Source organism: Protomyctophum bolini (assembly GCF_963924005.1).
Source record: "Protomyctophum bolini genome assembly, chromosome: 16".
NCBI classification, from domain to species: Eukaryota; Metazoa; Chordata; class Actinopteri; order Myctophiformes; family Myctophidae; genus Protomyctophum; species Protomyctophum bolini.
The window spans coordinates 23940677-23967758 of NC_137877.1; the positions used below are offsets into that span (position 1 = coordinate 23940677).

At 43.7% G+C, this 27082-nt stretch overlaps 2 protein-coding genes across 2 annotated transcripts in view; one reads left to right on the forward strand and one right to left on the reverse strand.

Moving 5' to 3' along the window:
• dnajc10 (DnaJ (Hsp40) homolog, subfamily C, member 10) overlaps window positions 1–15438 on the reverse strand; it is a 29854-nt gene extending 14416 nt beyond the window's left edge. The window contains exons 1-13 of the mRNA XM_080785361.1: window positions 15328–15438; window positions 14173–14947; window positions 11915–12077; window positions 9177–9227; window positions 6841–6923; window positions 5023–5154; window positions 4504–4597; window positions 3908–3985; window positions 2279–2322; window positions 2027–2092; window positions 1197–1262; window positions 620–709; window positions 49–159 (exon numbers count right to left, since the gene is read on the reverse strand). Coding sequence (XP_080641487.1) covers window positions 49–159; window positions 620–709; window positions 1197–1262; window positions 2027–2092; window positions 2279–2322; window positions 3908–3985; window positions 4504–4597; window positions 5023–5154; window positions 6841–6923; window positions 9177–9227; window positions 11915–12077; window positions 14173–14370 — 1176 coding nt within the window. The 5' untranslated portion in view covers window positions 14371–14947; window positions 15328–15438. The remainder of the gene's footprint in view (window positions 1–48; window positions 160–619; window positions 710–1196; window positions 1263–2026; window positions 2093–2278; window positions 2323–3907; window positions 3986–4503; window positions 4598–5022; window positions 5155–6840; window positions 6924–9176; window positions 9228–11914; window positions 12078–14172; window positions 14948–15327) is intronic.
• Window positions 15439–16070: 632 nt separating this feature from the next.
• On the forward strand, window positions 16071–24688 carry nup35 (nucleoporin 35). Its single transcript, XM_080785428.1, has 9 exons — window positions 16071–16310; window positions 16926–17096; window positions 17454–17578; window positions 18284–18332; window positions 18887–19007; window positions 19513–19582; window positions 21029–21157; window positions 22564–22722; window positions 24221–24688. Exons 1-9 carry the CDS (start codon window positions 16298–16300, stop codon window positions 24296–24298), a joined length of 915 nt encoding a protein of 304 aa, XP_080641554.1. The 5' UTR covers window positions 16071–16297; the 3' UTR covers window positions 24299–24688.
• The last annotated feature ends 2394 nt before the right edge of the window (window positions 24689–27082 follow it).

Below are 27082 nucleotides of genomic sequence, written 5' to 3' on the forward strand. Positions count from 1 at the left end.
CCTTATGGCCAGACAAAGATTAACACATAGCTACAGGCAGGCAGGCACCTGTATGTGGTCCTCTCTGAGTAGTGCCTGTAGTTTCTTGTACTCGTTGGAAGCCAGAGTCTTCTGTCCAAACGTAAAACTGACCAGCCAGCGATGTCCGGTCAGCTTGTTCTGCAACACACACACACACACACACACACACACACACACACACACACATTTTTTTATGGTTAATTTTCAAGTTACTTAACAGTACAACCACCTACAAGCTAGTAACTAAAACTAAAAGAAAAAGGAGTAAGAGACCATTTAGACCAAAATACTAAAATCAAACCATCGCTCTTTAGTATAAACTAAAGTATAGAACTGCAAATCATAGAATGTGCATTCACTGTATCACGATATGCACAATACCTCTGAAAAGGCACATCGTGGAGACATTACAGTATATCGTCTCAGCGATATTTGTCACCACATATCACCCACCACTGGCAGGCAGGCAAAAACTAATATGTCCTATTCTATCACACCACTGGGAAGAAAGCTAAAACAGTTTTGTTGCGTCTCTCGACCCTTTGGTGTGGTTTGGGCTTCAGTCGACAAAACAGAACCAACACTGGGGCGAAGGTACCTTGAAGTTTTCTGCCGTCAGAAGCTCCAGGTCCGGAAGGTGTTCCATGACCTGACCGTAGATCTCTCTGCTGTCCAGAGTTTGGAGCCACTTGAACATGCAAACAACAATACACACAATACATTAGACAATGGAACTAGGGATGTTAATAGTTAACTGATTGTTAAGAATTGGTTTTATTTAACCAATTCTTGACATGAAATAGGTTGAGAACCACTGATACAGAAACATGGGTTTTTCAGAAAACTGTCATGATTTAGAAGACCTTTTTTAGAATAGTATGAATAGGCCATGAAAACCCATGAAAATAGCCATGCTCAACCGACAACCTATAATGACATTGATTCATTATTGGGATGCCACATTGAAAGTGTTTAATTCTTTCTTTCCCATGTCCAATGTACAATAAAATAAAACGTTATCTAAATGATAACGCGCGATGAAATCTGATTGATTCTGAGTCGGGGACAATATGCATAAAATAACTCAATTTAAGGTTAAACAACACTGTGTGTCTGTGTGTGTGTGTGTGTGTGTGTGTGTGTGTGTGTGTGTGGGGCGTGTGTGTGTGTGTTACCAGTTCACTGCCTTGTTTCTGCATGGAGCTTCCAGGTGGGAAGAATGCTGTGGAGCCACCGGTTACCTTGGAAACATAGTAGGGATGCACCGAAATTGAAATTCTTGGCCGAAACCGAATACCGAATATAGGAAACAGTTGGCCGAAAACCGAATACCGAATATCCGAATATGATTAATATTATACAACTTTTTTCCTACCATTGCTGTCATGGCCGTACCTTAAAGCTACCTGATTTATGGCAAAATAAATGGTTATGGCAAAACTTAACTTGAATAATAATCACTATTATGGGTCCATAAAACATTTATTCAGCCCTTTTGAATGCATTAATTGCATACACTATTCTGTGATATATTTTCTGCCTATTTGGGCCGAAACCGAATAGGCCGAAAATGCATTTTTAGCCATTTTCTGCCGAATATTTTCTGCGGCTGAATATTCGGTTCATCACTAAAACATAGCATAGTGTTACAAGGAAATACGTTCCCTTGTAAACAAAGCATAGTGTTACAAGGAAATACGTTCCCTTGTAAACAAAGCATAGTGTTACAAGGAAATACGTTGCAATTGAGAATCACTGCTAGAGCCGTAAAAATCTTCTCTTATGGGGGTTCCTGGCATGTCTCTTCAAATGGGGGGTCCAGGTCCACGCGCTAATTAGTGTCAATTTGGGCGTCCTGACATGAAAAGGTTTGGGAACCACTGTACTATAGAAGTATAGATTAGCGTGAAAACCCTGATCAAAACAGACATTCTTGTCTGGTTCTGAAATTGCAGTCACTTTTACATAACAATGAGGGTTGTTTCTGCTTTATTATTACGCTTACCTGGAAACTGTCACAGAGGTTTGCTTGAGTACCGCAATCTATCCAGCCAACTTTAACAAGACCATCCTACGCACACGTACACACGTACACACGTGCACACGTGCACACGTACACACACACACACACACACACACACACACACACACACACACACACACACACACACACACACACACAGTTTATTTCTGAAATATTATTTACAGTAACCGTATACTTTTGTAATTGTCAACGTCAATTATAATGTTACCTTACCAACATGCCAGCCAGCTTCTGTCTGGTTGAAGACTCCAGACAATCTGACAGACAGACAGGTCAAACATTATGTAAATGAAACATTATAGATTATATAGTGTGGTGTACTGTGAATGAGTTTGTTTGCGTGCATGTGTGTAGCATTTGTCAACACAGATCATAACTAGTAGAAATGCTCTCTCTCTCGAGATGCACTTGCACCTTGCACACAAGTAGGCCATGTATGGCCTACTTGTGCACAAGCAGAGTGCACCATGACGTGCGCTCACCACTGACATCACCGCTTCCAAAAACATTTATACCTCATACCCTATCCATCCATCCATCTTCAACTTATCTGTAGTCGGGTCGCGGGGGCAACAGCTCCACCAGAGAGCTCCAGACATTCCTCTCCAGAGCAACATTAGTAACTTCCTCCTGGGGATCCCGAGGCGTTCCAAGGCCAGTGAGTCGATGTAATGCCTCCATCTGCGCCTTGGTCTGCCCCGAGGTCTCCTCCCAGTGGGACGTGCCTCGAGAACCTCCCTAGGGAGACGCTCGAGAGGCATCCTAACCAGATGCCCGAACCACCTAAGCTGGCTCCTTTCCAGGCGAAGAAGTCTCCCTCGGGTGACTGAACTTCTCACCCTCTCTCTAAGGGAGATGCCAGCCAACCGTCGGAAGAAAACTCATTTCGGCCCCTTGTATTCCCGACCTCATTCTTTCAGTCATGACCCACACTTCATGACCATAGGTGAGAGTAGGAACGAAGATTGCTCGGTAGACAAAGACCCTAACCTAACCATAACCTCCCACGGAAGCAGCGCATCCCTCACCAACCTTAATCCAGTCACGAACCTTAACGCATCCCTCACCAACCTTAATCCGGTCATTTTCCACGCATCCCTCACCAAACTTAATCCAGTCGCCAACCTTAACGCATCTCTCACCAACCTTAATCCGGTCGTCGGACCAATGACTGTTCGGAAAAGCGTCCGCCTAAAGCTCACTGCTGTCTGGGTACGATTGCTGCTGAGTCCTAAAGCTCACTGCTGTCTGGGTACGACTGCTGCTCTGAGGCCCTATATAAGCTACTTTGAAGTACAGTGTCCGGTACTGTCTACTGCCTGGTACAACTGCTGGTCTAAATCTTCTCTACTTTCAGTGTTACTAACTAATGTCTGTCCTTTAGACCCGTTATTGACCTTATACGAACCTTGAAACGTACCTTAGTTACGTCACCAAGAATGGTGGTCCCTTATTGGCTGGTGTAGTAAGTAAGTAAGTAGCCTTGCCGAGCCATGAGGCCCATAGGGCAGGAGCCTATCTCCTGTTTCTGTAGCGTGAGGCAGCTTGATGCAACACCCCCTGGACATGACGCTAGTATGTCGCAGGGACTTACCCCCAATCCAACCCTTGATGCTGAGTGTCAAGCAGGGAGGCATTGGGTCCCATTTTACAGTCTTTGGTATGACCCGGCCGGGGATTGAACCCCAACCTCCCAGTCTCAGGGCGGACACTCTAACCACAAGGCCACTGAGCTGGCTGGTGTAATACCAAAGACTTAAAACGTCCCCAGGACTAAGCCAACGTGTGTGTGTGTGTGTGTGTGTGTGTGTGTGTGTGTGCGTGTGTGCGTGCGTGCGTTACCTCCAGAGTCAGAGCAGAAGGTAATGATCCAGCCAATTCCTGATGAAAACGCTCGTTCTATCTCGGTGAACACGTTGCCTAGCAACATAAACAACATAAACAACACGAGAAAACAGAACCAAATGAGCAAAGTGTAGAACTAAAGAATATTACAAGGAGCATCATTAACTTAGCACAGCATAATAAAACTTTACATAGATGTGGATGTGCATGTGCTGTAGTCTGAAAACCCACCTCTTCAGACTACATCTTAGCCCGTAGCACTTGCCCTAGCGTCGACGAAATACAGGCAAACCGGTATACAAAGGCTACATTTTATGTAACTTAGATAGCATTTTATGTAGACATAGCACTCTATAGTGTATACGCATATAGTGCTGGTTCTGGACAACCGGCTATCCGACGGACTCGACACGGGGAACCGCACTCCCCGTGGGAGTGTGGAACGCGTGTGTCGAATTTCTCCAGTTCTCCAGTTACGTGCATTACAGACGTACACACGTGGCACATTTATAGATCGATGTGATTATGCTTAATGTAAGTCACTCTAGGTGTGTGTGTGTGTGTGTGCGTGCGTATAATACAGCAGTCCTTACCTTGCCACAGTTCCGTGACGGTGGTTTTAACAAACTGCATGGAGAACTGGACCAGACTTTTCATGGAGCGGTCCCCAAAGTACTTCTCTGACTTCTGTGAAAACGAGAGGAATGCCAGTTAAAACCAGTGGTGGAAAGCTAACAATGTGTCACCCTAATTTAGATCAAAACATGGGAAAGTGCTAATTTTACTGTGGAAGGCCCCGACACAATCCATTAAAGGATGTTTATTAGGGAGGTTAATCGTTAATCGATTAATCGATTATTTGCTCAGTGCGCCCGTCGTGAGAGTTTTCAGACCGTTTTCACTGAGACCACGTGATGTACAGTATCAAAATAATATTGATATTTTCGGGCGTGTCATTGGACGTCTAAAACGCTGCTTATCAACTAGCCAGTTAATCGATCGATTGACATCCCTAGATTTTCAGATGAGGGGTCCGTGGCCAAACACACTATACATTTGGGTGGCCCTTTGCACAAAGAAGTCTGAGTTTGGCCCTGATCTTGCTTAGTTACCTGTCCAGCGGTGTAGATGTACAGACTGGGGTAGCTGTTGATGCCTTTACTGCGACACAATCGATTGTTGTCTCCACAGTTCACTGCTCCGATCCTGATGACTCCTGCCATCTCCTTAGAAAACTCCCTCCACTGCGCGCACACACACACACACACACACACACACACACGTGTCATGTGTTTGTGTGAAACATGTGCACATCTGTATCTGTGTGTGTGTGTGTGTGTGTGTGTGTGTGTGTGTGTGTGTGTGTGTGTGTCAGTGCAGAGCGCCCACGCACCAAAAGGCAGGTGAGGTCTCTGCTGGGACTTATAGGATGGTATAGCAACTTTCTCCCCCACTACTCCACTCTTGCTACCCCTCTAACTAACCTAACAAAAAAAGCGGCTCCCAACCCTGTTAGGTGGACCCTAGAGTGTGAGGAATCCTTCACGGCTCTCAAGAAAGCAATGTGTTCTTCCCCTGTCCTCTGTAGTCCTGATTTTCAGAAGCGCTTCGTGGTCCAGACAGATGCTTCTGATGTTGGGCTTGGAGCGGTCTTGCTGCAAGGGGATGAGGGAGAGGAGAGACCAGTGTTGTATCTCAGCCGTAAGTTGGAGCCGAGGGAGACCAGGTATTCCACAGTTGAGAAGGAGGGCTTAGGCATTAAGTGGGCTCTGGAAAGCCTGCGCTATTACCTCCTTGGAAGGGAGTTTGATGTTGAGACAGACCACAAGGCTCTGTCTTGGATCAATACGATGAAGGATCGCAATGCTAGGATCACAAGATGGTACCTGGATTTGCAACCCTTCAATTTCAGGATCCGGCACAAAGCTGGCAAGACAAATCTGTTGGCAGACTACCTGTCCAGATTGACCCCCACGGCTGCGCCTGGAGAGGGGAGGGGGTAATGTGGCAGTTCACCCTGCCACTAACAGCACATCACAATGATCACACTTATAACACTCCACTACAATACACCATGACACAATAGCCAAGGCCCTGTTCATTAGTTTGGTGAGTGCACACACGCAAACTGGTTTAACATTGTTCCTATGCTGTTTTCCACATGTATTGTTATTTTTCTTTATTATTCACTATTGTATGTATCAAGGGTATGACTTTTGTTTCTTTGTTTTACCACAGTATATTCCCTGACTTCTGGGCAGAGGCAAAGCACCAGAGGAGTGACTCAGGCGGCCTTATATGGAGGGGGAGATCATGATTGGTCCATGAGTGGACCATACCAACTGTGGGGTTTTGTTAAAGAGAAGATTATTATTATTATATGAATACTTGTTTGAGTAATATGGTCAATATTGTTATTGTTAGACTACATGGTGTTTGTACCATTTTGGGAGTTATATATTGTCTTTGGACATGGGCTAGACTGGGATGTAACTTAAGTTTCAGACAGGGATGGATTGGTCTAGTGGGAGGGGCCTGGCCTTTATAAGCAGGAAACCTGCCACTGCCCAGGCGTCATTGTAGGGCTGATCCTGGAGAGAGAAGACCTGTAGCCAACCTGGCCAGTTTAGGTGTATCATTGTTTGACCGAAACTACCTCAATTTTTTTCTCACTGGACACAATTGAGGTGAATAAAAGCAATTTGATTGCACCACTGACTTTGTCAATACTTTTGAATATATTCCAACTAAGTGGAAAACGTTTCAGTAACTTTGGAGTATTTTGAGTATATTTTTGAGTATTTTTGAGTACCTGGGGATTTTTCTGTGACTTTTTGAGGACTAATTCCAGTACCTATGGCATATTCTACCCGCACTCAGTACGCACTCAGTACAGTGTGTGTGTGTGTGTGTGTGTGTGTGTGTGGTACCGTGGGAGCCAGTTGATGGCAGTGAGAGCATCGTGGGTAATAGAAGTTGATGAACCAGATCTCCCCAGAGTTTACTGCCGCGTCTGAAACAAGACAATATCATACATAGTTTTGTTATCTTTATTTATTTTTATATATTTATTTGACAGGGACAAAGCTCACTAATCAAGTCAGTTTTCACCTCAATGTAAATGGGCCAGAGTTAGCCGAAGCTAAATCTCATCTGTAGTCCCTGGGCAGGTTCTTAAAAAATGAATGATAAAAGAAAGACAAAGTGTAGTGTGCCAGCACACAACACCATGCGTTGATGCCATGTGTGCATATGTGCAAGCACCCAACACTACGTCCATACAAAAACACAGTACAATACAGATAAAAGAAAGACAGTGTGTGTGTGTGTAGTGTGCCAGCACACTACACCATGCGTTGATACCATGTGTGCATATGTGCAAGCACCCAACACTATGTCCATACAAAAACACAGTACAATACAGATAAAAGAAAGACAAAGTGTAGTGTGTCAGCACACAACACCATGTGTTGATGCCATGTGATGCATACAGTATGTGCAAGCACCCAACACCACAAAAACACACAAAAACACAAAACACACAAACATACACACAACATACAAAAACACACAAGTAAGACGCGTGAACGCGGGAAGCGAACGCAGCTGTTGTGGCAGTCTGTTTTCTACTGTGTGTGTGTGTGTGTGTGTGTGTGTGTGTGTGAGTGTGCGATACAGCTGCGCCCTCTGGTGGCGGGCGGGTGGTGTTACAGCGGGACAGACAGACAGACACACAGACAGACATGATCTGCAGGGTCTCATAGTTAGTGCTCACTGCGTTCGCAAATACAATACAGTACAATACAGGAACAGATCAACATGGTACAGGGGACAGAACAACTGCAAGTGAAGTGAGAAATGATGAGAAATGATACCGGTGATAAATACTAATAGTGCTGATAGTTACTCATGATTACAGATTTGAGTTGTTTTTAGCCACCTTTTCAGGTTGAATTTGAAGGTCAGATAGCTATCTATCTATCTATCTATCTATCTATCTATCTATCTATCTATGACGATAACCAATGTCAATATGATCTCATTATGTATTAAAAAAATATTATTTTGTACATTCTGAACAAAGGCTTATAAACAGTGAATTTGAAAAAATGCAATGCCTCTTTATTCCAAAACTAGGGATGCACCGTCATTGAAATGTTGGCCCAAATCCCAAAATAAACAACTTGAATCTTTATTTCAAAATGTTCCAACTTGTTGACTGTTTTGAAAGCTTCCCCAGAAAACACTGATAGAATTTGCAGCCTTCATCATAACAAAAGGCTTTTTCAGGCTTTTTACCAGCTGCTTGGAAAGCAAGTACCAGCTCAGTGGCCTTGTGGTTAGAGTGTCCACCCTGAGACTGGGAGGTTGGGGTTCAATCCCCGACCGGGTCATACCAAAGACTAAAAATGGGACCCAATGCCTCCCTGCTTGACACTCAGCATCAAGGGTTGGATTGGGGGTAAGTCCCTGCGACATACTAGCGTCATGTCCAGGGGGTGTACTTGTACATCAAGCTGCCTCACGCTACAGAAACAGGAGATAGGCTCCTGCCCTATGGGCCTCATAGCTCGGCAAGGCTACTACTTACTTGGAAAGCAAGGTGGTCAATTTTGTCTCGGGATGGCTTTGACGACCAATTTCTCATTGGCTGCCGTAGTGACGACCTATCGTCCTGATTGGCTGCCTCGTCTCTAGACAACCAGACACTTTTTGCCTCTAGCCGACCTCAAAGCCAATGGGACAGCATTGCAGTCAGCAACAACCCATCGTCTAAACGGCATGAACATTCAAAACATATACACACTCCGATAGCTTGTATCACCCTATCCTTGTTTTTGTCACGTTGCGCGCTAATGTTAGCCAATATCGGCCGATACAGATGTCATGACTGATTAATTGCCCATCCCTAATCAAAATATAAGACTTCAGCACGTCTTATATATCACCATGCACTATGGTTCCCCCTAGTTTATTGAAATCATTCACCTTGCTCTATATTAATGGATCGTCTGAACGCACCTTTACACCTATTTGTGATAATCTATAGCTGTGTCCTATCGCATGATACTTACTGTATGTCAGCCATGTGTATTGACACTGTATTATGCTTTACTTCTTCGCTATTGTGTTATTGCTGTTTTTTTGCTGTGTTATTGTTGTGAATGTCACAGAGACACCTTGGGGTGATGTTGCACTATAAATAAAAAAATAAACTGAAACTGAAACCATATGCAGTAACAACAGTCATTCTCTCCTTCCTTACCAAAGTCGCTTCTGTCCAAAGTGATGATGTCCTCGTCATCGTCATAGATACCTAGACAGACAGACAGACAGACAAGACAGACAGGTTTAAAAGGTCAGTGTTCCACAGACGAATCCATCTATCAAGACGAATCTGACGAATCCCATCAATAATTTGGGGTTAACTTTCAACAATGTACTGACATATCTAATATTGGATTCATTGCAAATCGACCACTAGGGGGAGCCCAACTCATTTGCGATGTTTTTTGGGGGGGAACCTTATGCCCATACCTAACACCATGCCAAAAACTTGTCACCAAGGCAAGTGCACAATCTTGATGATTTTTGACGAATTCCCTCCCAGCTATTGTATGCTGTGACAGCTCTCAAAGTATTTTAGTACGTAAACAGACAATATCAATACAATACAATACAGACAATACCAGTCAGTGGCCTTGTGGTTAGAGTGTCTGCCCTGAAACTGGGAGGTCGGGGTTCGATCCCCGGCCAGGTCATACCAAAGACTGTAAAAATGGGTTGGAATGGGGGGTCAAATCAACTAATCAAATGATTCCCAAGTGCAGCATGGCTGCAGCTTACTGCTCCAAGAGATGGGTCAAATGCGGAGAACAAATTTCACTGCGGTAACGTGTGTGACAAATTGTAAGTCGTTGACTTTGACTTGCGTGAACGCCCTCCAGGGGGTGCGTGACATGACGGCAAAATCTGGTAAAACACTAGTGCAAGGAGATGTATAGTAGAGCAGCTGCGGGAGTATAGAGGGTATGCACATGCATAAAGTGAATTGCAAATCGAGTGGCAAAATGAGTGACAAAGTGAGTTTAATGTCGTTTAATGAAATCAAATACAACTTTTCTGTTCGGATGTATGGGCTGTCAAGGCCAGAAAGCAGTTTTTGCCACTCAGTAGGCGTTCCTGGATAACTTCTGGGTTTGATGATGTCACACACATACCCTCTATAGACCGATTCCGTAGCGGTTTCATGGTCGCAGCCTACGTATTTCCTGTAGGCGGACTCGACGTAGCTGCGGGGATAAACCCTCACCAGGCGCATCTCTTCCACTACAGTGAACGGCAGAGTGACTGATGTTAGTTTGCCTCAAACTTTACTCTTTTACCTGCTTTTTTACTAACACTAACATTACAAAGATGTCCAGAACATCGAGATGAACCTGTGTAGTTTATGTCTGCTCCAACAGTAGTGGCAACATAAAAAATAAATAAATACGGAATGTCAAAATATCCACCGCGGTGGCTGAGACCAGAGCCATTGAGTAATGGTTGAGACAAAGCAGTGAAAGGTCCTGAAAGATACATAATTTCAGTCTTACCCAATACCCAATCTTTCTGTTTTATGAACACACTCATACCTCATACTAAGCATTTAAAGTATGAGGTATAAAGTACAGCAGCCTTGTGTTAATAAAACAGAAAGATTTGGTATTGGGTAAGACTGGCGTTATGTATCTTTCACTGCTTCGTCTCAACCATTACTCAATGGCTCTGGTCTCAGCCACCGCGGTGGATATTAGACATTCCGTTTTTTTTTTTTTTTATGTTGCCACTACTGTTGGAGCAGCCATAAACTATACACAGGTTCATATCGATGTTCTGGGCATCTTTTTAATGTTAGTGTTAGTAAAAAAGCAGGTAAAGGAGTAAAGTTTGAGGCAAACTAACATCAGTCACTCTGCCGTTCACTGTAGTGGAAGAGGTGCGCCTGGTGAGGGTTTAAACCCCGCAGCTACGTCGAGTCAGCCTACAGGAAATACGTAGGCTGCAACCATGAGACCCGCTACGGAATCGGTCTATACAGCAGCTGCATGTCTTTCAGTGCAGTGACATTCTGTGATTATTTGCCATAATCATAAAAACAAATTCAGCCAAATACAACAAGACTGAGCGTTGGGGTTGCGTCAGCTAGGTCAGGAGGTAACAGGGGGTGCACGGCCAAAAAGGTTTGGGGACCGCTGATATAGAGCATCACCAAACCCAGTACTGTTAAAATAGTAACCGAAAGTGGCCTTGAGAGCTAGTCCTACTTCAACGACGTTAGAGTACAGTATTGCATCCCAGGACCCCCAGGAGGGTGGCATGATTGCCTTTCTCAATTCAGTGAGTCAAAAAGGATGCAGGAGTCAGGACACAGGCTATTTGCATCACTGCGGAACACATGCTCACTGTTATGGAATCCAAAGGACTTGAAATCAGTCGACTGACAACGGACAGCTTTAATCCATGGCCACTCTTATATTAGCTCTCCTCCCTCCCTTTGGCGGGTCTTGTTCGCTCCACCTGAAAATAGCTGGCATGGTGTTTACGCTATGGGGTCTCGTCACAGCGTTATAAATAGTTTGTGGCTGGTAGCTAATGGCCTGCTAAAGCTGTTTTGAGTACCAAACACGAGGCACTCTTGACACAAGCTCAAATGAGTCCCCCCCCCCTTTCCATACTGTACACATTTTAACTCTATATATATGATGATTTCTTTGTTTGCATAGAATTGTATAACAGTATGTACGTCTTTAAATGTTCTGATGAATTGAAAATGGAGGACCCCAAGTATTAGTGCTTTTTTTCTGGTTTTATCCTCGTAGCAGTTTTTGTATTGACCTGTACTTTTATTGAAATGTACCCATTCTACATGCTGTGAATACAAATTTCAATTAATCAGTAATTCATAGTTACGTCCCAGACACAAAGGTTATAGTAATTCGTTGCCATATACTCACGCACCAAAGTCATAGCGGTAATAGTTCCAGCTCTCGTAGCGCTGGCCCTCGGATTCATCCAGACCTTTCTCTCCGTATTTGTCATATTTCTTCCTCAAGTCTTCGTCCTTCAGAACCTCGTATACTCGGTTCATTTTCACAAACTCGTCGTGAGCGGATGGGTCGTTCTGAGACAGAGAGAGAGAGAGAGAGAATTTACAATGTACTGTAGGCATTTAGCAGACACTCTCACCCATAGAGTTCTCAAATTCTGCCTAAACCCGACGTTTTAGGGCCGGGTCAGGCCTAAAATGTATGCTAATCTGCCAGGTCTCAGGCTGGCCCAGTTACGGCCGGGCCTTAATGTTCAGGCCCGTTGAAAACTCACATACATCAAATGCAGAGAGACAGTGTAATGCCTCAGTAAACTGTATAATTGCGAACGCAGTGATTGCGAACGCTGTGAGCACTTACTATGAGACCTAGCAGATCATTGCGAACGCAGTGAGCACTTACTATGAGACCTAGCAGATCATGTCTGTCTGTCTGTCTGTCTGTCTGTGTGTGTGTCCGTGTCCCCCCCCCTTTGTGCCCATATATGGAGCTGAGTGATTTGTTTGTGATTGATGCAACACACTCCGTATTTGGACGTATAGCTGCTTTGGGGACTCCTTATATGGTTATGGCTTAAAAATAACTTAACTTAAAAAAATAATAACTTAAAAAGAAATCTTAAAAAAACCCAAATATGTACGAGCTGCGTTTGCTTCTGGCGTTTGCGCGTCTTACTGGTCTAACTATAAATGCACCAAGTCTCTGTACGTCTGTAATCCACGTAACTCGAGAACCTTCACCCCACCGACTTCAAATTCGACACCACCACAGGGGGTACCGTGCCCAGTGTCGGTCGGACCCATGGTTGTCCAGAACCGCCCCAAAAAGTCCTCTGCCCGGGCTCTGCCCAGTGTCCATATGTTGAGCTGGCCTGTTCTCATCATTCTGACGACAGCATAGACTCCATATTTGGGCATGCCTGACAAAGAACACCATATATGGGCATAAAAGGGACACACAATTTGTTCAGAACCCTAAACGTTGGTTCAGAATTGGAATAAAAAAGAAAACGTGGTTTTCCTTTCCCTGAACTGGGAACCAAAGTGGGTTACACTATTCTACAGTTTGGAATATGCAGATGTGTTATAAACAATGGCTTAAATCAAATGAAAAAGGCAACTGGGATGTGCTCCTATGGCTATGCCGCCCCCCAATTACGCAGAACCCCAATGGTCCTGTGTAAAACTGGTGGAAACACGGGCCAGTTCACGGACGGTTCTGTGCAAGCACCAGGGTTCCAAGAATCTACAACGAAACCACAGATCGTCAACATCATTGGCCGCTGCAATTCATTGCAATGACCTGTATCACATGGAAGCACAGGCAAGGCGGAAGTCAAGCCGAAATGCGTAAGGCACGATGCCACTCTAAAATGCACGGGACCCCCTCTAAAATGAGATGCTGCATCTCAAGGGGCTATCCTTTCAATAAATTCTGACCAAATTCTCACCACTTGACTCAAGTGACTAACCTGCCTCTGATTGGCCTACCGAACATACTCTCTGTGACACACACGCAGAAGCTTCTGTGGCTTCCTTCCCTTTAAGATGGTGCCTGAGATACAGACGCTCCAGAGCCGAAGGAGGTGTCTGTCTGTCTGTCTACCTTTCCGTCTATGAAAGGAAGGAACCATGCAGTTCTAGACTAGAACCAACATTATGTTGGTGGAAAAGGGTCCAGTTACCAGACAGTAGTGTAGGTCCCAGACTGATACAAAGAAATAAACACTTGTGTGAAGTGAGGGGCGCTCTTATCATCATACATCATTCACACACATTCACATTCCGGCCAATCACAATCTGCCCTCACTTTTTACCCTCAATATGTACTTTGCTCAAACAACTTAGTCATCGCTATGTGGTGATCGGCCAATCAAATCCTCGCTAAAATTCACAGGCACACACTAAGCTGGGCATAGGAGGTTCTCAACAATTTGAAAAAAACACTTGAGAATCACTGGCTTTACAGTGCTGTGACATCAGGCGTGTCCACACACAGACAACAGACATACTGTAACGCGCACGCATGCACACGCTCGCACACGCACACGCACACACACACACACACACACACACACACACACACACACACACACACACACACACTTTTAAAAGAAAAACAATATGCAGTTACGGTACTATATATTATTATATATTAGGGTCCACTCACTGGGTTTTTGTCGGGGTGAATTTTCAGGGCCAGCTTCTTGAAGGCCTTCCTGATCTCCCGGGTGGTCGCGTCTCTGCTGACTCCCAGCAAGGCGTAGTAATCCTGGCTGTCCGCTGCTGCCCACACTGCCGCCACCACCAACAGCATGCCCAGCAACAGCACCCGGAGCTGGGCAACGCAATGCCCACCGTCTGCCATCCTGGAGGGCGCTATTATCACTGGCTGGCTATACTACTAACCCTGGTACTATACTACCTTACCAAACACTAATACCAACTACCTAAGCCTAGGTAAGTACTAGTAAGTACAAACTACCGAACTCAAATCTAACTAATACCTAAGCCTGGTAACTTGGTACTTATTGTTAAATACGAACTACTAAATCCTTGTAAATACTAACTATCTAATACTGGTAACTACTAACAAACTAACGTATTGCTATAAATAGTAAATACCGAACCCTGGTGACACATGATTGGTGACTATCATGGTAAAATCCTGACACTGGTGAATGAATAGTTGAATACCTTTATTTTCCCTGGTAAATAAACACCCTAGCTGAAATAACTGACCCTGGTAAATATCTAGGTAATACTGGTAAAATACCTGAACCTTGTGAATACTTAAACCTGGTTAAAGGGGGGGAAAGGAACGAACACTGCAAGCCTCCTGAATACTTGGTACTCTTACTCTAGTATTATATTCACTGACCTGTATACTGTACTTTCAGTGTATTAAATGGGTGCGTTCAGTATGTTAAGTGGGTGTGACAGACCTGGCAGACAGACACACAGGCAGACAGACAGGCAGACAGACAGACAGACAGACAGACAGAAGGAGAGACAGATAAGTCTGTTTAATTCTAACACATAACTAAGAAAAAAATAAGACATATTATGCCAGTGAGCTCATTAGCAATCTTTCAGTCCCATTCGTGAAATAAATAACAAAGTTTACAATGTGAACACACTAGTAAAAACTAAAAGTAAACATTGTAAGTGAAAGTTACCTTTGGCAAAAACAAATGAAGCTAACAAGTAACACACAACTTTTACAGGCTTTGAATTAAGCGTACGAACTCTAAACAGCAAAATAAACACGTGTGCATTTGAATTTGCTATTAGTTAGATGAATTAGAAGTGTAATAATAATTACCATGCTGATGTATCTTGTATAAAGTTGCATCACAGTAGTCAGGAAGGATGACATAATTAAAGAGCAGAGCTGCAGCAGCCTGGCTGCTTGCTGTGTCCGCCTCTGAGTCCGGCTTCACCGGCACTGCACTGTCAGGTTTTGGGAGAGAAACAAGCAAACAGGTCTATGTTTTTTACATTTTCACAACAAAAATCTTGTATGTGGTTCCCTGGCATAAAATGTTTTAAGATGTGGGTCCGCAGACAAATATACTTTAATTTGACTTCAAAACTAAACACTGGTTAAACATAACATAGGAAACAAGTAGTAAACTTTACAAACAAAAAAAACAAGCCAATAAAGAAATCTCTTATAATAAGCGGACATGGCAACACTGCTCCCCGGCATCATGATGACGTGAGCACGCAATACACACGTTGTGACGTGGAGGGTGACCATGATGGTACGTTCAGGACCTCTTGGAAAAATATGTATTTCCTTTTATTTAACTTCAAAGTTCAAACATTCCCCTATTTCTATTTTAGCACAAATAATCTCAGATTTGGGCAGTAAATCATACACTGGCAGCCTAGAGCCATGTGCTGTCGTCTCCTTCTACATCGCCTATATTTGGCCATTAATAACTGGTATGTGCCAAAATGAGAGCTGCCTTTAACCTAAGCCTTGAACGCACCTTGGAACGCTACGCACGCTGGAGGCGACGGAGGTGATGTCATATTCTGGTGCCTTAGCATACCGCTCATGTTTGGTTTGAAAAGTCAGATTAGACTAGCCGAGTAGACTAATAGTAGTACAGTCCTCCTGACGTTTTATCATTTAAGAAACATTTAATCTGTAACTAAACTAAACCAACGAATAGTGTGGAGATCACGTTGTTGTACGTTTTTTAACCCAACATCAGATATTATTGTTTGTTTTACTGTCTTTACTGCTAACTGTCACACATTCTTCTGCTAACGGTTCATTCTCCATGGATATACACGGTATGTCTTCATCACTTTATTACTTGTATATGTTGTTTAATTTATATTTTTTATAACTAAACGACGAAACACATGTGGCTGCTGTCATGTTCTTTGTTTTGTTTTGTTGTACTTTTGTTTGTTTACAATGTGAACGTAGTATAAGTTTACAGTAGCCTCGCCCTCAACACTGTCAGTAGGCAGTAGTAATTTATTCCTAGTTTTAATTACTTGTTATGCAGCACAGGTTAACCTTTATATTGAAGAAGACCGTTATTAAAGTCTGTGTCTGTCTGTGTGTGTGTGTGTGTGTGTGTGTGTGTGTGTGTGTGTGTGTGTGTGTGTGTGTGAGAGAGAGGGGTACCAGTTGTGAGTTAGTTTGTGAAAACGGGGCAGTTCACCCATATCATTTGTATGTAATAGCCTATATTTTCTGTTTAATGAAGAGCTGGAGAGACATGGAGACTCCTGCTACTGAACAAACACTATAGCAAATAATGAATACGGTCACAATATAGAGCTTTTTAACACTTATTTGAATCAAAGAAAATCACTTAAACTAGAGGGAATCGTTAACAATCAAACGATCCCAACCCTGCTCACTGCTAACAGGAAGTATTTGTCTTCTCTCGACAGCGTCTTCTGAACCCATGACCCTGGGCTCGCCCACCTCCCCCAAACCCGGCCCTGGGGCCCAGTTCCTGCCGGGCTTTCTGATGGGGGACCTGCCCGCCCCCGCCAGCCCCCAGCCACGAGCGTTCAGCATGTCCACACCCACTACAGAACACAGGAGCTTCCAGCACACTGGTAACAAAAACTTACCTCCACAACTGTACATATCACTGTGTCAATTATGACACAGAAATATGTCTGTGTGTGTGTGTGTGTGTGTGTGTGTGTGTGTGTGTAAAAACCTTTTTTTACATAACTGCTGAAGAAAAAACAGCAGATCTACAAGCTCAGAACGCATCACGGTGCAACAAGTTGTGAGTTTGTAGATATAAGCCTGTCAGGTGAAAAGAAGCAGCTTGGACTCATGTATTGAAGGACACATGAGGTCAGTCCGTTGCTCTCCCCAGGTTGGGGAGGGGAGGAGCCCCTCTAGAACGTAACCACACATGCTGGGGCCAGCCTACTTATTATGTTATTGATTCCTTTTTTCAGGAGGCTCTCAGCCTGTTGTCCCCGCCCCCAAAGACAAGAGTGGCGCGCCGCCCATCCGAAGTATCTACGACGACCTGACCTCCACTGCTGCCATAGCAACCACACCTCTCAGCTCACACAAGCAGGTAAGACCAGCAGGCAGACATGGTTTAGCAGGGGTTCCCAACCTTTCTACCACGGACCGGCTGACGGGTCATAAAATGTCCACGGACTGGTGACTCGTGATCTGACTTCTGAGCCGGTAGTACTGTCATCACATTGTCATGCTTTCAAGTTTGTTGTGATCTGATGTGGTTTGATTAGATCCCAGGGTGTGGGGGGGATCGTATCAACACTGAAAGCTCTAACAGCTAACCCATTGGTTGTGTCATGAGTAAATGAGCCAATAAGCTGCTGCTGAGTGCATTCTCAGACACCAGGTTCACACAGAGTCAGCTCACAGGCAGTAAGTTAGTAAGTAAATCCTGGTGATGCAAGGTTATAGATTCACGTCTGGGAAGCCTTGGAATTCCCGGCCACCTTCTCTTGTACAGCTCGTGTCAACGCACTGCGACGCGTTTTGAGCTTGTAGATTGTCTATTTTTTTGCTAGAATTAGAAGTAGGGCATAGGGCCCTCTCCATCATCAAAGTTGCCCACCCCTGGTTTAGACACTGTTTTTTAACCTGAGGTCCCAGAACCCCTTGGGGGACACCAAAGGTCACAAGGGGTGTTTCTATGGACAACGTAGTCCAGCATTTTAAACTGTCTTGTCTGTGTGTATGTCTCTGCAGCTTTTCTCATTTTAAACATTTCAACATTTTAAACTGTCTTGTCTGTGTGTCTCTCCAGCCTTTCTTGATGTTCCAGTCTCCTATGTTGGGGTCAACTCCAGGAACAGGTAACAAGTAGAAGTACTTATATTATACTACTATGTTACATGTTGCTGCTTCTTCGGTGCGGCGGAAACACAGTGAGGCAGCTTTCTGCTTCTATTGGCCGACAGCCTGGAATAAAGCCCCTCTACAGCTTAGATTGAGATGTGTTAAAGCACAGCTCAAACCCACCTCTTCACTCTTGCTTTTAGTTGAGCTTATTCATGTACTGTACATGTTCTGCCTTGTTTTAGGCTCTGTTTTATTGTCTTAACGTTATTCTGTTTTTGCTTGTTTTAATGATATTTGAAATTGCACTCTGTGCTGCATTTGTATGTCATACAATAATACATTTGTATTCTATTTCTATACAAATAAAGTTTATTATTCTGGTACAGTCCACCACTCTACTATCGCATCTGGGGGTCTGATCACCCTGTTTGCGATCACGATTCACAATACAGAGCTTTAAAGTTTTATCAAATTCTTTCGTTTAAAAATGTAACAAAAGAATAATCACTATTTGTACCAATCATGACAAAATGTTCTAATGAGTGAATTGTCTAACTGTGTGTCATAGTGTCCAGTAGTTCGTGCAGACAGGTAATACTGTCTCCAGCTCAGGTCGATCCCTTCTACAGCCAGGGGGAGGCGCTGTCGTCCGATGACCATCTGGACCAGACCTGGGTTACTGTTTTTGGGTACAAAATAACTAATACTACTGCAACAGATAATAATAATATATTACTCTCTGCTACTATAATTATCACTGCTTTGTACAATTATCCTAGTAGTATTTTACTACTTGTACTCTTTCAAGTAAGTTTAAATTATTTCCCATTTAGGACTGAGACCACATTCTACAAAATAGTCGTCTGTCTCATGACAGTTTTCTGAAAAACCTATGTTTCTGTGTCAGTGGTGCTCAACTATTTAATGTCAAGGACCCCAAAAAATGTATGTAATTGGCCGCTGACCCCCATCTGAAAATCTGTTGTTCCAGGGACCCACCAGAAGCAATGACACGTTTGCTGTGAAAGAATATATATTCAAAGAATTGCGCACATTTTCACGACTTTTCCAAAATAGCAGATCTACAAGCCCTTATCACGGCACAGAGTGCCACGCTACGGGCTTGTACTTCTGCTATTTTTCATCAGCTAAAGTTTAAAATTGTGTGTGTGTGTGTGTGTGTGTGTGTATTAGGTTCCCACCAGCGTCGGCCTCATACATTTTGCTGCAGTTTGCTCAGTATGGAAACATTCTCAAACACACGGTAAGAAACACGCTTTCTTCACATGGAACCAAACGCTCGCCTCAAACACACTCGCCCCGTTTTTGGGGGGTGGACCGTTCTATTTGTTTTACTGAGATAAAACAAATGGGAAATGTGTTTAGGAATAAGGTTAGGTGTAGGCATAGTTTACCCGGGGTTACGTTTAGGAATAAGGTTAGGTTTAGGTTATACTTATATTACGTTTAGGAATATGGATGCAAACTATAAACTATACGGCTTTGTTTATAACCTGGAAGTGGAAGTGCCTCTCGCCTACAACAACTGAAAACTGTTTTTGTTTTTTGTCAATAAAGTGTAGTTTCTGACCGCAACAGAGGCCCGCCGTCTCAAGCGAACATGAGCCACGTGAGACGCCACCGAGCGAGATAAAGCGAGCAAGTTGCGAAGTTCGCTTAGCCGACTCGGGACAGTTCGAGACGAGTTGCGACCTGATGGGCAGAGAAATAGTAAATGTTCTGGAGTGTTTGCCCCGACTGCCACTCACAGCAAGCCCTTGCACAAGTGTTTAGAATGACTCGGCTAGGATAGGTGTGATATGATCACGTTTCTTTGTGTTAATTTGCAATTTTGCTGCAGAGTTTTGCACCATCTGTAGACGGGATGTCTTTTGTTGCTGCTTTGTGATTTCATGAACTCACAGTTCATCCAGACAGCCAAGGTTAGGATAGAAAATTATGAACCAGTTTTTATCTTTATCTTTGTGTTCAGCAACCCATTCTGACCTGAGATCAGATTCATACGAGGTTTCCACTGGACACACACTGGTCTGATTAACCCATTCTGACCTGAGATCAGATTCTAAAAAATGTCAGTCGTTCTTCGATTTTTCTAAAATAGCAGACCTACAAGCTCGTAGCGCGCCACTCGGTGGCGCGCTATGAGCTTGTAGATCTGCTATTTTTCAATAGCTAAAGCATAACATGATGCTAACACCAAAACGGGTTCCCGGTCAGAATGGGTTAACCACATGCATCCCTATTCTGAGGCCAACAACGATCCTATTGTTCTCCCCATTGTTCTCTGGGCACAACAGCAAATGGCAAATCTAAAAGATCAGAAAGATTATATTAGGGTTGCTAACATGCTACCCGGAACCGGATCCACCATAAACTTTGTATTTATTTTTTAATATTGATTAATATTTTTTGTATTAGAGATAGAGAGGCAGGGGGAGAGGGGAGTTGCACCACTCAGTTCCAATTTTTCTTTATGTTGAACATAAAAGTGAAAAAACAAACCACTCAGACATGTGCTAGCAGACCAGAGGTGCTGGAGTCACAGTGAAGATAATGGGAGGCTCCGCACACTCAAAATCAGATTTTAATTTTATTTTCAATTCAGCAAGCTTTAGGTCGTTAGACCACCTTCAGGCATGAAATGCACATTGAAGGTGAAATCTGTGTGCGTGCGCGTGTGTCCACACAGATGTCCAGTCCAGGTAACTGGATGCACCTCCAGTACCAGTCGGTTCTACAGGCCAGGAAGGCTCTGTCTAAAGATGGCAAGGTGTTTGGAGACTGGCTCATGGTGGGAGTGAAGCCCTGCATCGACAAGGTAAGTGTCCAGTAGCCCATTATATTAATAGCCTTTTTTTTTTACCCATTCCTATTTTCCTATTTTTTTTTTTATCCCACAATTTTTGTAACCTGGGTGGGAGAGCAACGGACTGACCTCATGCTTCCTTCAGTGCACGAGGAGTCCAAACCGCTTCTTTTCACCTGACGGGTGGGAGTCACCACCCCACGTTATTCCAACCAGTTCCTTTCCCCTCCATCAGGCTACCCTAGGCTTGGCTGCTTCTTCTCTCCTGCTACAGTTTATCTGATTCTTCAAATATTTAGATGGACTTTTGCTACTACTAGCTTTGCAATCTACCAATGCCTTTTTTTCCTCTTGAAAAATACATTAATGTATGTTGGGGCCCTGGGGTGTGACTGTGACGGTTAATTTAACCAATCGATTAAAAAAGGTTATTATTAAAAGAAAAAACAATAAAAAGTAAATAAATGCATTGTTGAAGTCCTCACAACGTGTTTGTGTATTCATGGGTTAAAGTTCTAAGTCGCCACACAACTGATTTCAGTCATCTGTATTCCACAGTTTGCGACGCGTTGTGAGCATGTTATTGTAGATGGGCTATTTTCAGCTGAAAGAGTAATTGAAGTGTTCACACACTAACAATAGATTAGATTAAAGTGTGTTTGAATTGGAAAAAACAATACTTGTTTAGACGCATTGGATATTTCATAAAAAGCAAAGGTTAAAGCCTACCTGCGATTTCTTCAACTGGGAATTATTCTACATACTGTATACAGTATATTGCACCAATTATTTAGGAAACTATTTCACAAATCACAGATTGGGACTTGATTTGATTTAGCTTTAAAGCATGTGTATTTGCAGTGAACGAGCTTTGGGGTGCAGGGGTTGGTCATCAATATGTCTGTAATGTTCTTATTGTGATCATAAGACACATTACTGATTACCAAGTTTTCCTCAAAATATGTAGGACACTTATTTACATATTAGTAGTCCAACTAGTAGTAGTGGTACTCAAATGTTTTCTTTGCAAGGACCCCTTAACTCTCTCGTTATGTGTTTCTAACATTATTGTACACTCATTTTGTATGTCCATGGCATTTTGTATAAAAAAAGTCATTTGGCACACATACAGCGTCGGAGCAGACAACCAGTGCGAATAACGAGAGAACGGAGGTCCCGCACACTGTCTTCACTTCTCAAAACGTTGTAACTCGGCTCAATAAACGCCTGCAATATAAGTGAAGACAGTGTGCGGGACCTTCTTTCTCTCGTATGTCCATGGCAACAATGGAAATGTCCACCACAAGCCGAAATGGCGATGACCCCTGAACATGTGTATTTTCAGGCTGTGATGGAGGCATCCGAACTCCGAAGCATTGAAATCCACCATTAAACCATGTGTGTGTATGTATTTTCAGGGTGTGATGGAGGCGTCAGAAGCAGTGATCAACTCCACCATCATCAGCCCTGCCCCCTCGGCCTTCTTCTCCCCTGCTCACGGTGGTCTTCCCTCCACCCCCCGCTCCTCCATGAGGCCGCTCAGCGCCGCGTACAAAGCCTCCAGCGACGACTACCAGGTAATAAACCCCCCGCGCCGCCGTCGGCCATTCTCAAATCTCAATAGGCTCTATACACACAACAACTCTTATGGGACACTTCCCTACTTCCTTCAAAGGTGTTACCAATGATACGGAGCTTGCGGAGTTAGTTCAGTCAGATATACTTGAGCGGCTTCATGCTATGCTCAAGGGTACTCGAGGGGTTAATATGCTGCATTACAATTCGGGTGTATACAGCTGACCAATAGAGTGTCGCAGTCCCTCCCCCTTTCCGAACGACGAGTGGCCCAGGAAATGAAATGCAATGCATTTCTCCCATAGGATTTTCTTTAAGTATTTATTTAAAGACGGTTACGCCGTGGACAAAGCCAACTCGGATCGTGACAAATCATGACAATGAACACAATATTTTGGGCCGATCAAATCATTAGAAAGAAGAAAATAAAAGCAGGAGACAACACTATTTGTTTTGGTTTTCTTTTTATAAATTATTTGATCGGCCCAAAACATTCTGTTCATTGTCATGATTTGTCACAATCCGAGTTGGCTTTGTCCGTGGCGTAACCGTCTTTAAATAAATACTTAAAGAAAATCCTATGGGAGAAATGCATTGCATTTCATTTCCTGGGTCACTCGTCGTTCTGAAAGGGGGAGGGACTGCGACGCTCTATTGGGCGGGTTATTTAAGATCACATAGACTTCCGACCCTGGATAGCCCATCTCCCATGCTCAGGACTATTCTCTCAGGGTACCTCTTGTCCTATGTATATAGCTCCCAGCCTTATATATAAGGATTATTTATTATATGTTCCATGGTTGTTTTGTCTGTACAGTATGTATGTGTATAGTTTCATGTTACAAAGTGGACCACAATGGAAACAAGCGAAGGCTTTTTTGTGTCTAAGTCCATTTGGCATTTTTTTTAAATGATGTAATTTTCTGTAATTTTCTTAAACTGCCAATAAAGTATTCTATCTATCTATGCTTCTTCCTGCCTTCCTTCTGCATATGGTTCCTGGTTGTTGTTATGCACTGTTGGGCTTTGTTATTTCTCTCCCCCATGGGGGGGGGGGGGGGTATTATTGTATATCTATCTCCCTGCTCTTGTTTAATGATGGTGAGGGCCCGGGATTATTTAATACATTAAATCAGAGCGCCCAGCGATTTATCGCAGTGGAGCACATTTAGCGACGGACCGGATGTTATCCCGGATGTGGCTGAAGTAGCTTGATGTAGCCAAAACACTCTAGAGGCGATCGACAACAACGCGACTAGCAACGGGACAGCGGTGGGCCGTCTAACACATCAATCTTTTCTTAGAATTGGACGGAATGATTTAGATCAATAGTTATTAACGTTTTAAGATTTTCGATCTCGTCGGCTAAAATTTCCCCCTGTGACTGTGCCAATGTAATGGTTAATTTCCATAACTAGGTGCTGACGGACAGACAGACACAGACAGACGTTCTGAGTTTGTAGATCTGCTGTGTTCTAAATGGTTCCTTTCTGCCACTAGGTGCTGACGGACAGACAGACGCCACGGAAAGAAGACAGCATGGTGTCCAAGGCCATGACCTATATGTTCGGCTGGTGACCTTACCCCACTGCATCCTGGGATATCTGCCGTATCTGACCTGTTGGAGAGGTGTGTGAGTGTGTGTGAGTGTGTGTGTGTGTGTGTGTGTGTGTGTGTGTGTGTGTGTGTGTGTGTGTGTGTGTGTGTGTGTGTGTGTGTGTGTGTGTGAGAGAGAGAGAGAGTTCACGTTATTTGTACCAATTATGACGAAATGTTTGTTTCTAACTAATTTTCTAACTGTTAATCAGCTTTGTTTCCTATTCTGTTATTGTGTTACTGTTAAGAATAAAATTTCATGTAAAACTCTGCTACAGGTGTATATGTGTGTTTACTCACTCCCTCTTTAGAGTGAGAAGAAGGGGCTGGCACACTGGATTTTACTTCACTAAAGGCCTATTCATACTCCAGTTCTAGGTGATAAGGTGACCACCAAAAACCTACAACATGACGTCACTGAGCTGCGGTGGTAAGCGACTCACCGCACACCCAAACACATCTCTGTGGAAAACACAGTTCAGTGGTCACTGTATCACCTAAAACTGGAATATGAATATGCCTTTAAGCCTACTGTATTCCACCTGACGTAGATGGTCAATTAAATCTGTTTGTGGAGCTTTATACTTCAGATATGAAAGGAAATGCATGCAGGTAAAATGGAGAACGAGTAGGGCTGTCGTGGAATTACTGACATTTTTGGTATAATAAAAAAGATTGTAATAACATTACATATCCGTTATTATTTAACCCATTTAGGACTAAGGCCGATTCTACAAATGCCTTCTAAATACTGAACTAAGTTTTCTGGGGGGGAAAAAACTAATATTAATTAAATTACAAAAATGTTATGCTGCTAATATAATAGGGTACTTTGATCCAGAAATCAGGAAAAGGAGTTACTGAAGCAAAAAAAATAAAGGTTTGAGAACCATTGAGATATACTTTATTCATGACTTGGCATGGGCCAGTTTATTGTGGAACATCTTAACAACATGTCTTTGTTTGTTTATTGAGCACTGTAATATTTCATAATGCATGTACATCAGAAATTAGATTTTACATTTGTATTTTTTTGTGTATCAAAATTCTATCCCACTTCCCTCCAACTCCACCAGTAAGCACAGAATAATATTTGTGACAGTAGTACCCCAATTACTGAAAATTAACAAAAATTCTAATAGTGGCGTTCTTTTCTTTGACACATTGATCTTTTATAAACCCCTAGTGCATGCAATGCAATGCAGGCAGCACACGCGTTGTGAGCTTGCACAGTGTGTGTGTGTGTGTGTGTGTGTGTGTGTGTGTGTGTGTGTGTGCTTACGAGACTTGACGACCTTGTGTTGGAAGAGATCTTGGCATTGCTAAACACTGTATGAGAAGAGGGATATACCTGCCTAAAGAGTGGAAACATGCAGTAGGCCTATAGTGGTCCCGATCCTGAAACCGGGCAAAGAGGCGTCTGACCCTGGGTCATGCCGGCCAATTGCACTCACCTCAGTGCTCTGTAAAATAATGGCTGGTTTATTACTTGTCAAATAGTCCAGAGGACTATTTCTCGAATTCCAGAATGGACGGTCTACAATGGAGTCTGTGGCACTGCTGGACCAAGATATAAAGAGGGCATTTAGCCATGTGGAAGGATGGACTATTAATTAAAAGGCATGACCTAGGGGTAAGAGGCCGAATGTTCAACTGGGTGCAAGACTTTCTGAAGGACAGAACTATACAGGTCCGGGTGGATGGTGGTAGGCATAGAGAATGGCACCCCCCAGGGAAGCATAATCTCTCCAGTGCTATTTAACATAATGATAAATGACATATTTGCTGGCATAGGAGGGGGGTTTGGGCTGTCCCTGTTCGCGGACAATGGAGCAATTTGGAAAAGGGGGCGCAATGTAGAGTACATCATGGGACAGGTCCAAAAAACCTTGCAGGAAGGAGTGGGGCAATACATGGGGCTTCAGGATATCAGCGCCCAAGTCAAACTATGTTATTTTTGGATTTAAAAGGAAGCTGCCTGCTCTTGGACTAAATCTGTATGGGTCTCCACTCTCCACCATAGACTGTAAAAGGTCTCCACTGGAGAAGGTGAAGGTATTTAAGTTCTTGGGAGTCTGGTTTGAAGAAAGAATGACCTGGGCTGTGAAATAGTGGAGAAATGTGGAAAGGTTATTAATGTCCTGCATGCGAAGCCTATAGCCGGGTGTGAGTGGGGAGCTGACAGGGGGACGTTGAGACTGATATACCAGGCCATGATCAGATCGGCGATAGACTATGGCAGTTTTGTATATGGTGCCGCATCAAAGACATGTGGGGCCTTTAGGACGTCCCCAGTCCCAGTGCTGCTTGTTGAAATGGGGGAAATGCCTCTGCGGTTAAGGTGCAGTAAGCTAGGGCTGCAGTACTGGGGTGTATGTTGAACAGCAGGAGCTGGAGTAGAGTAGAGAGACAATAGCTCAGTCTTTACCACAGAACTGCTAGCAATCCTTTGGGCAGTAAGGTGGGTGGGACAGGGGAGACCGAGAGAGGTGGTCATAGCCTCTGACTCTGCTGCAGCACTAGACGCCTTGAGAGGGGGCAAAAGCAAGGCCCGTCCGGACATAGTGCTGGAAATTCTGTGTGCCATGGGCAGAATTGGGACGGCGAGCGAGGTAACCTTCTGTTGGGTCCCAGGGCATGCAGGGGTAGGAAGCGAGAGGGTGGACCTCCTTGCCAAGAGAAGCCTGGGTAGGGAAGTAGATGTCCAACTGGAACTTAGGGGACTGAGCAAAGAGGGACTGATAATGGAGTGGCAAGGGGGATGGG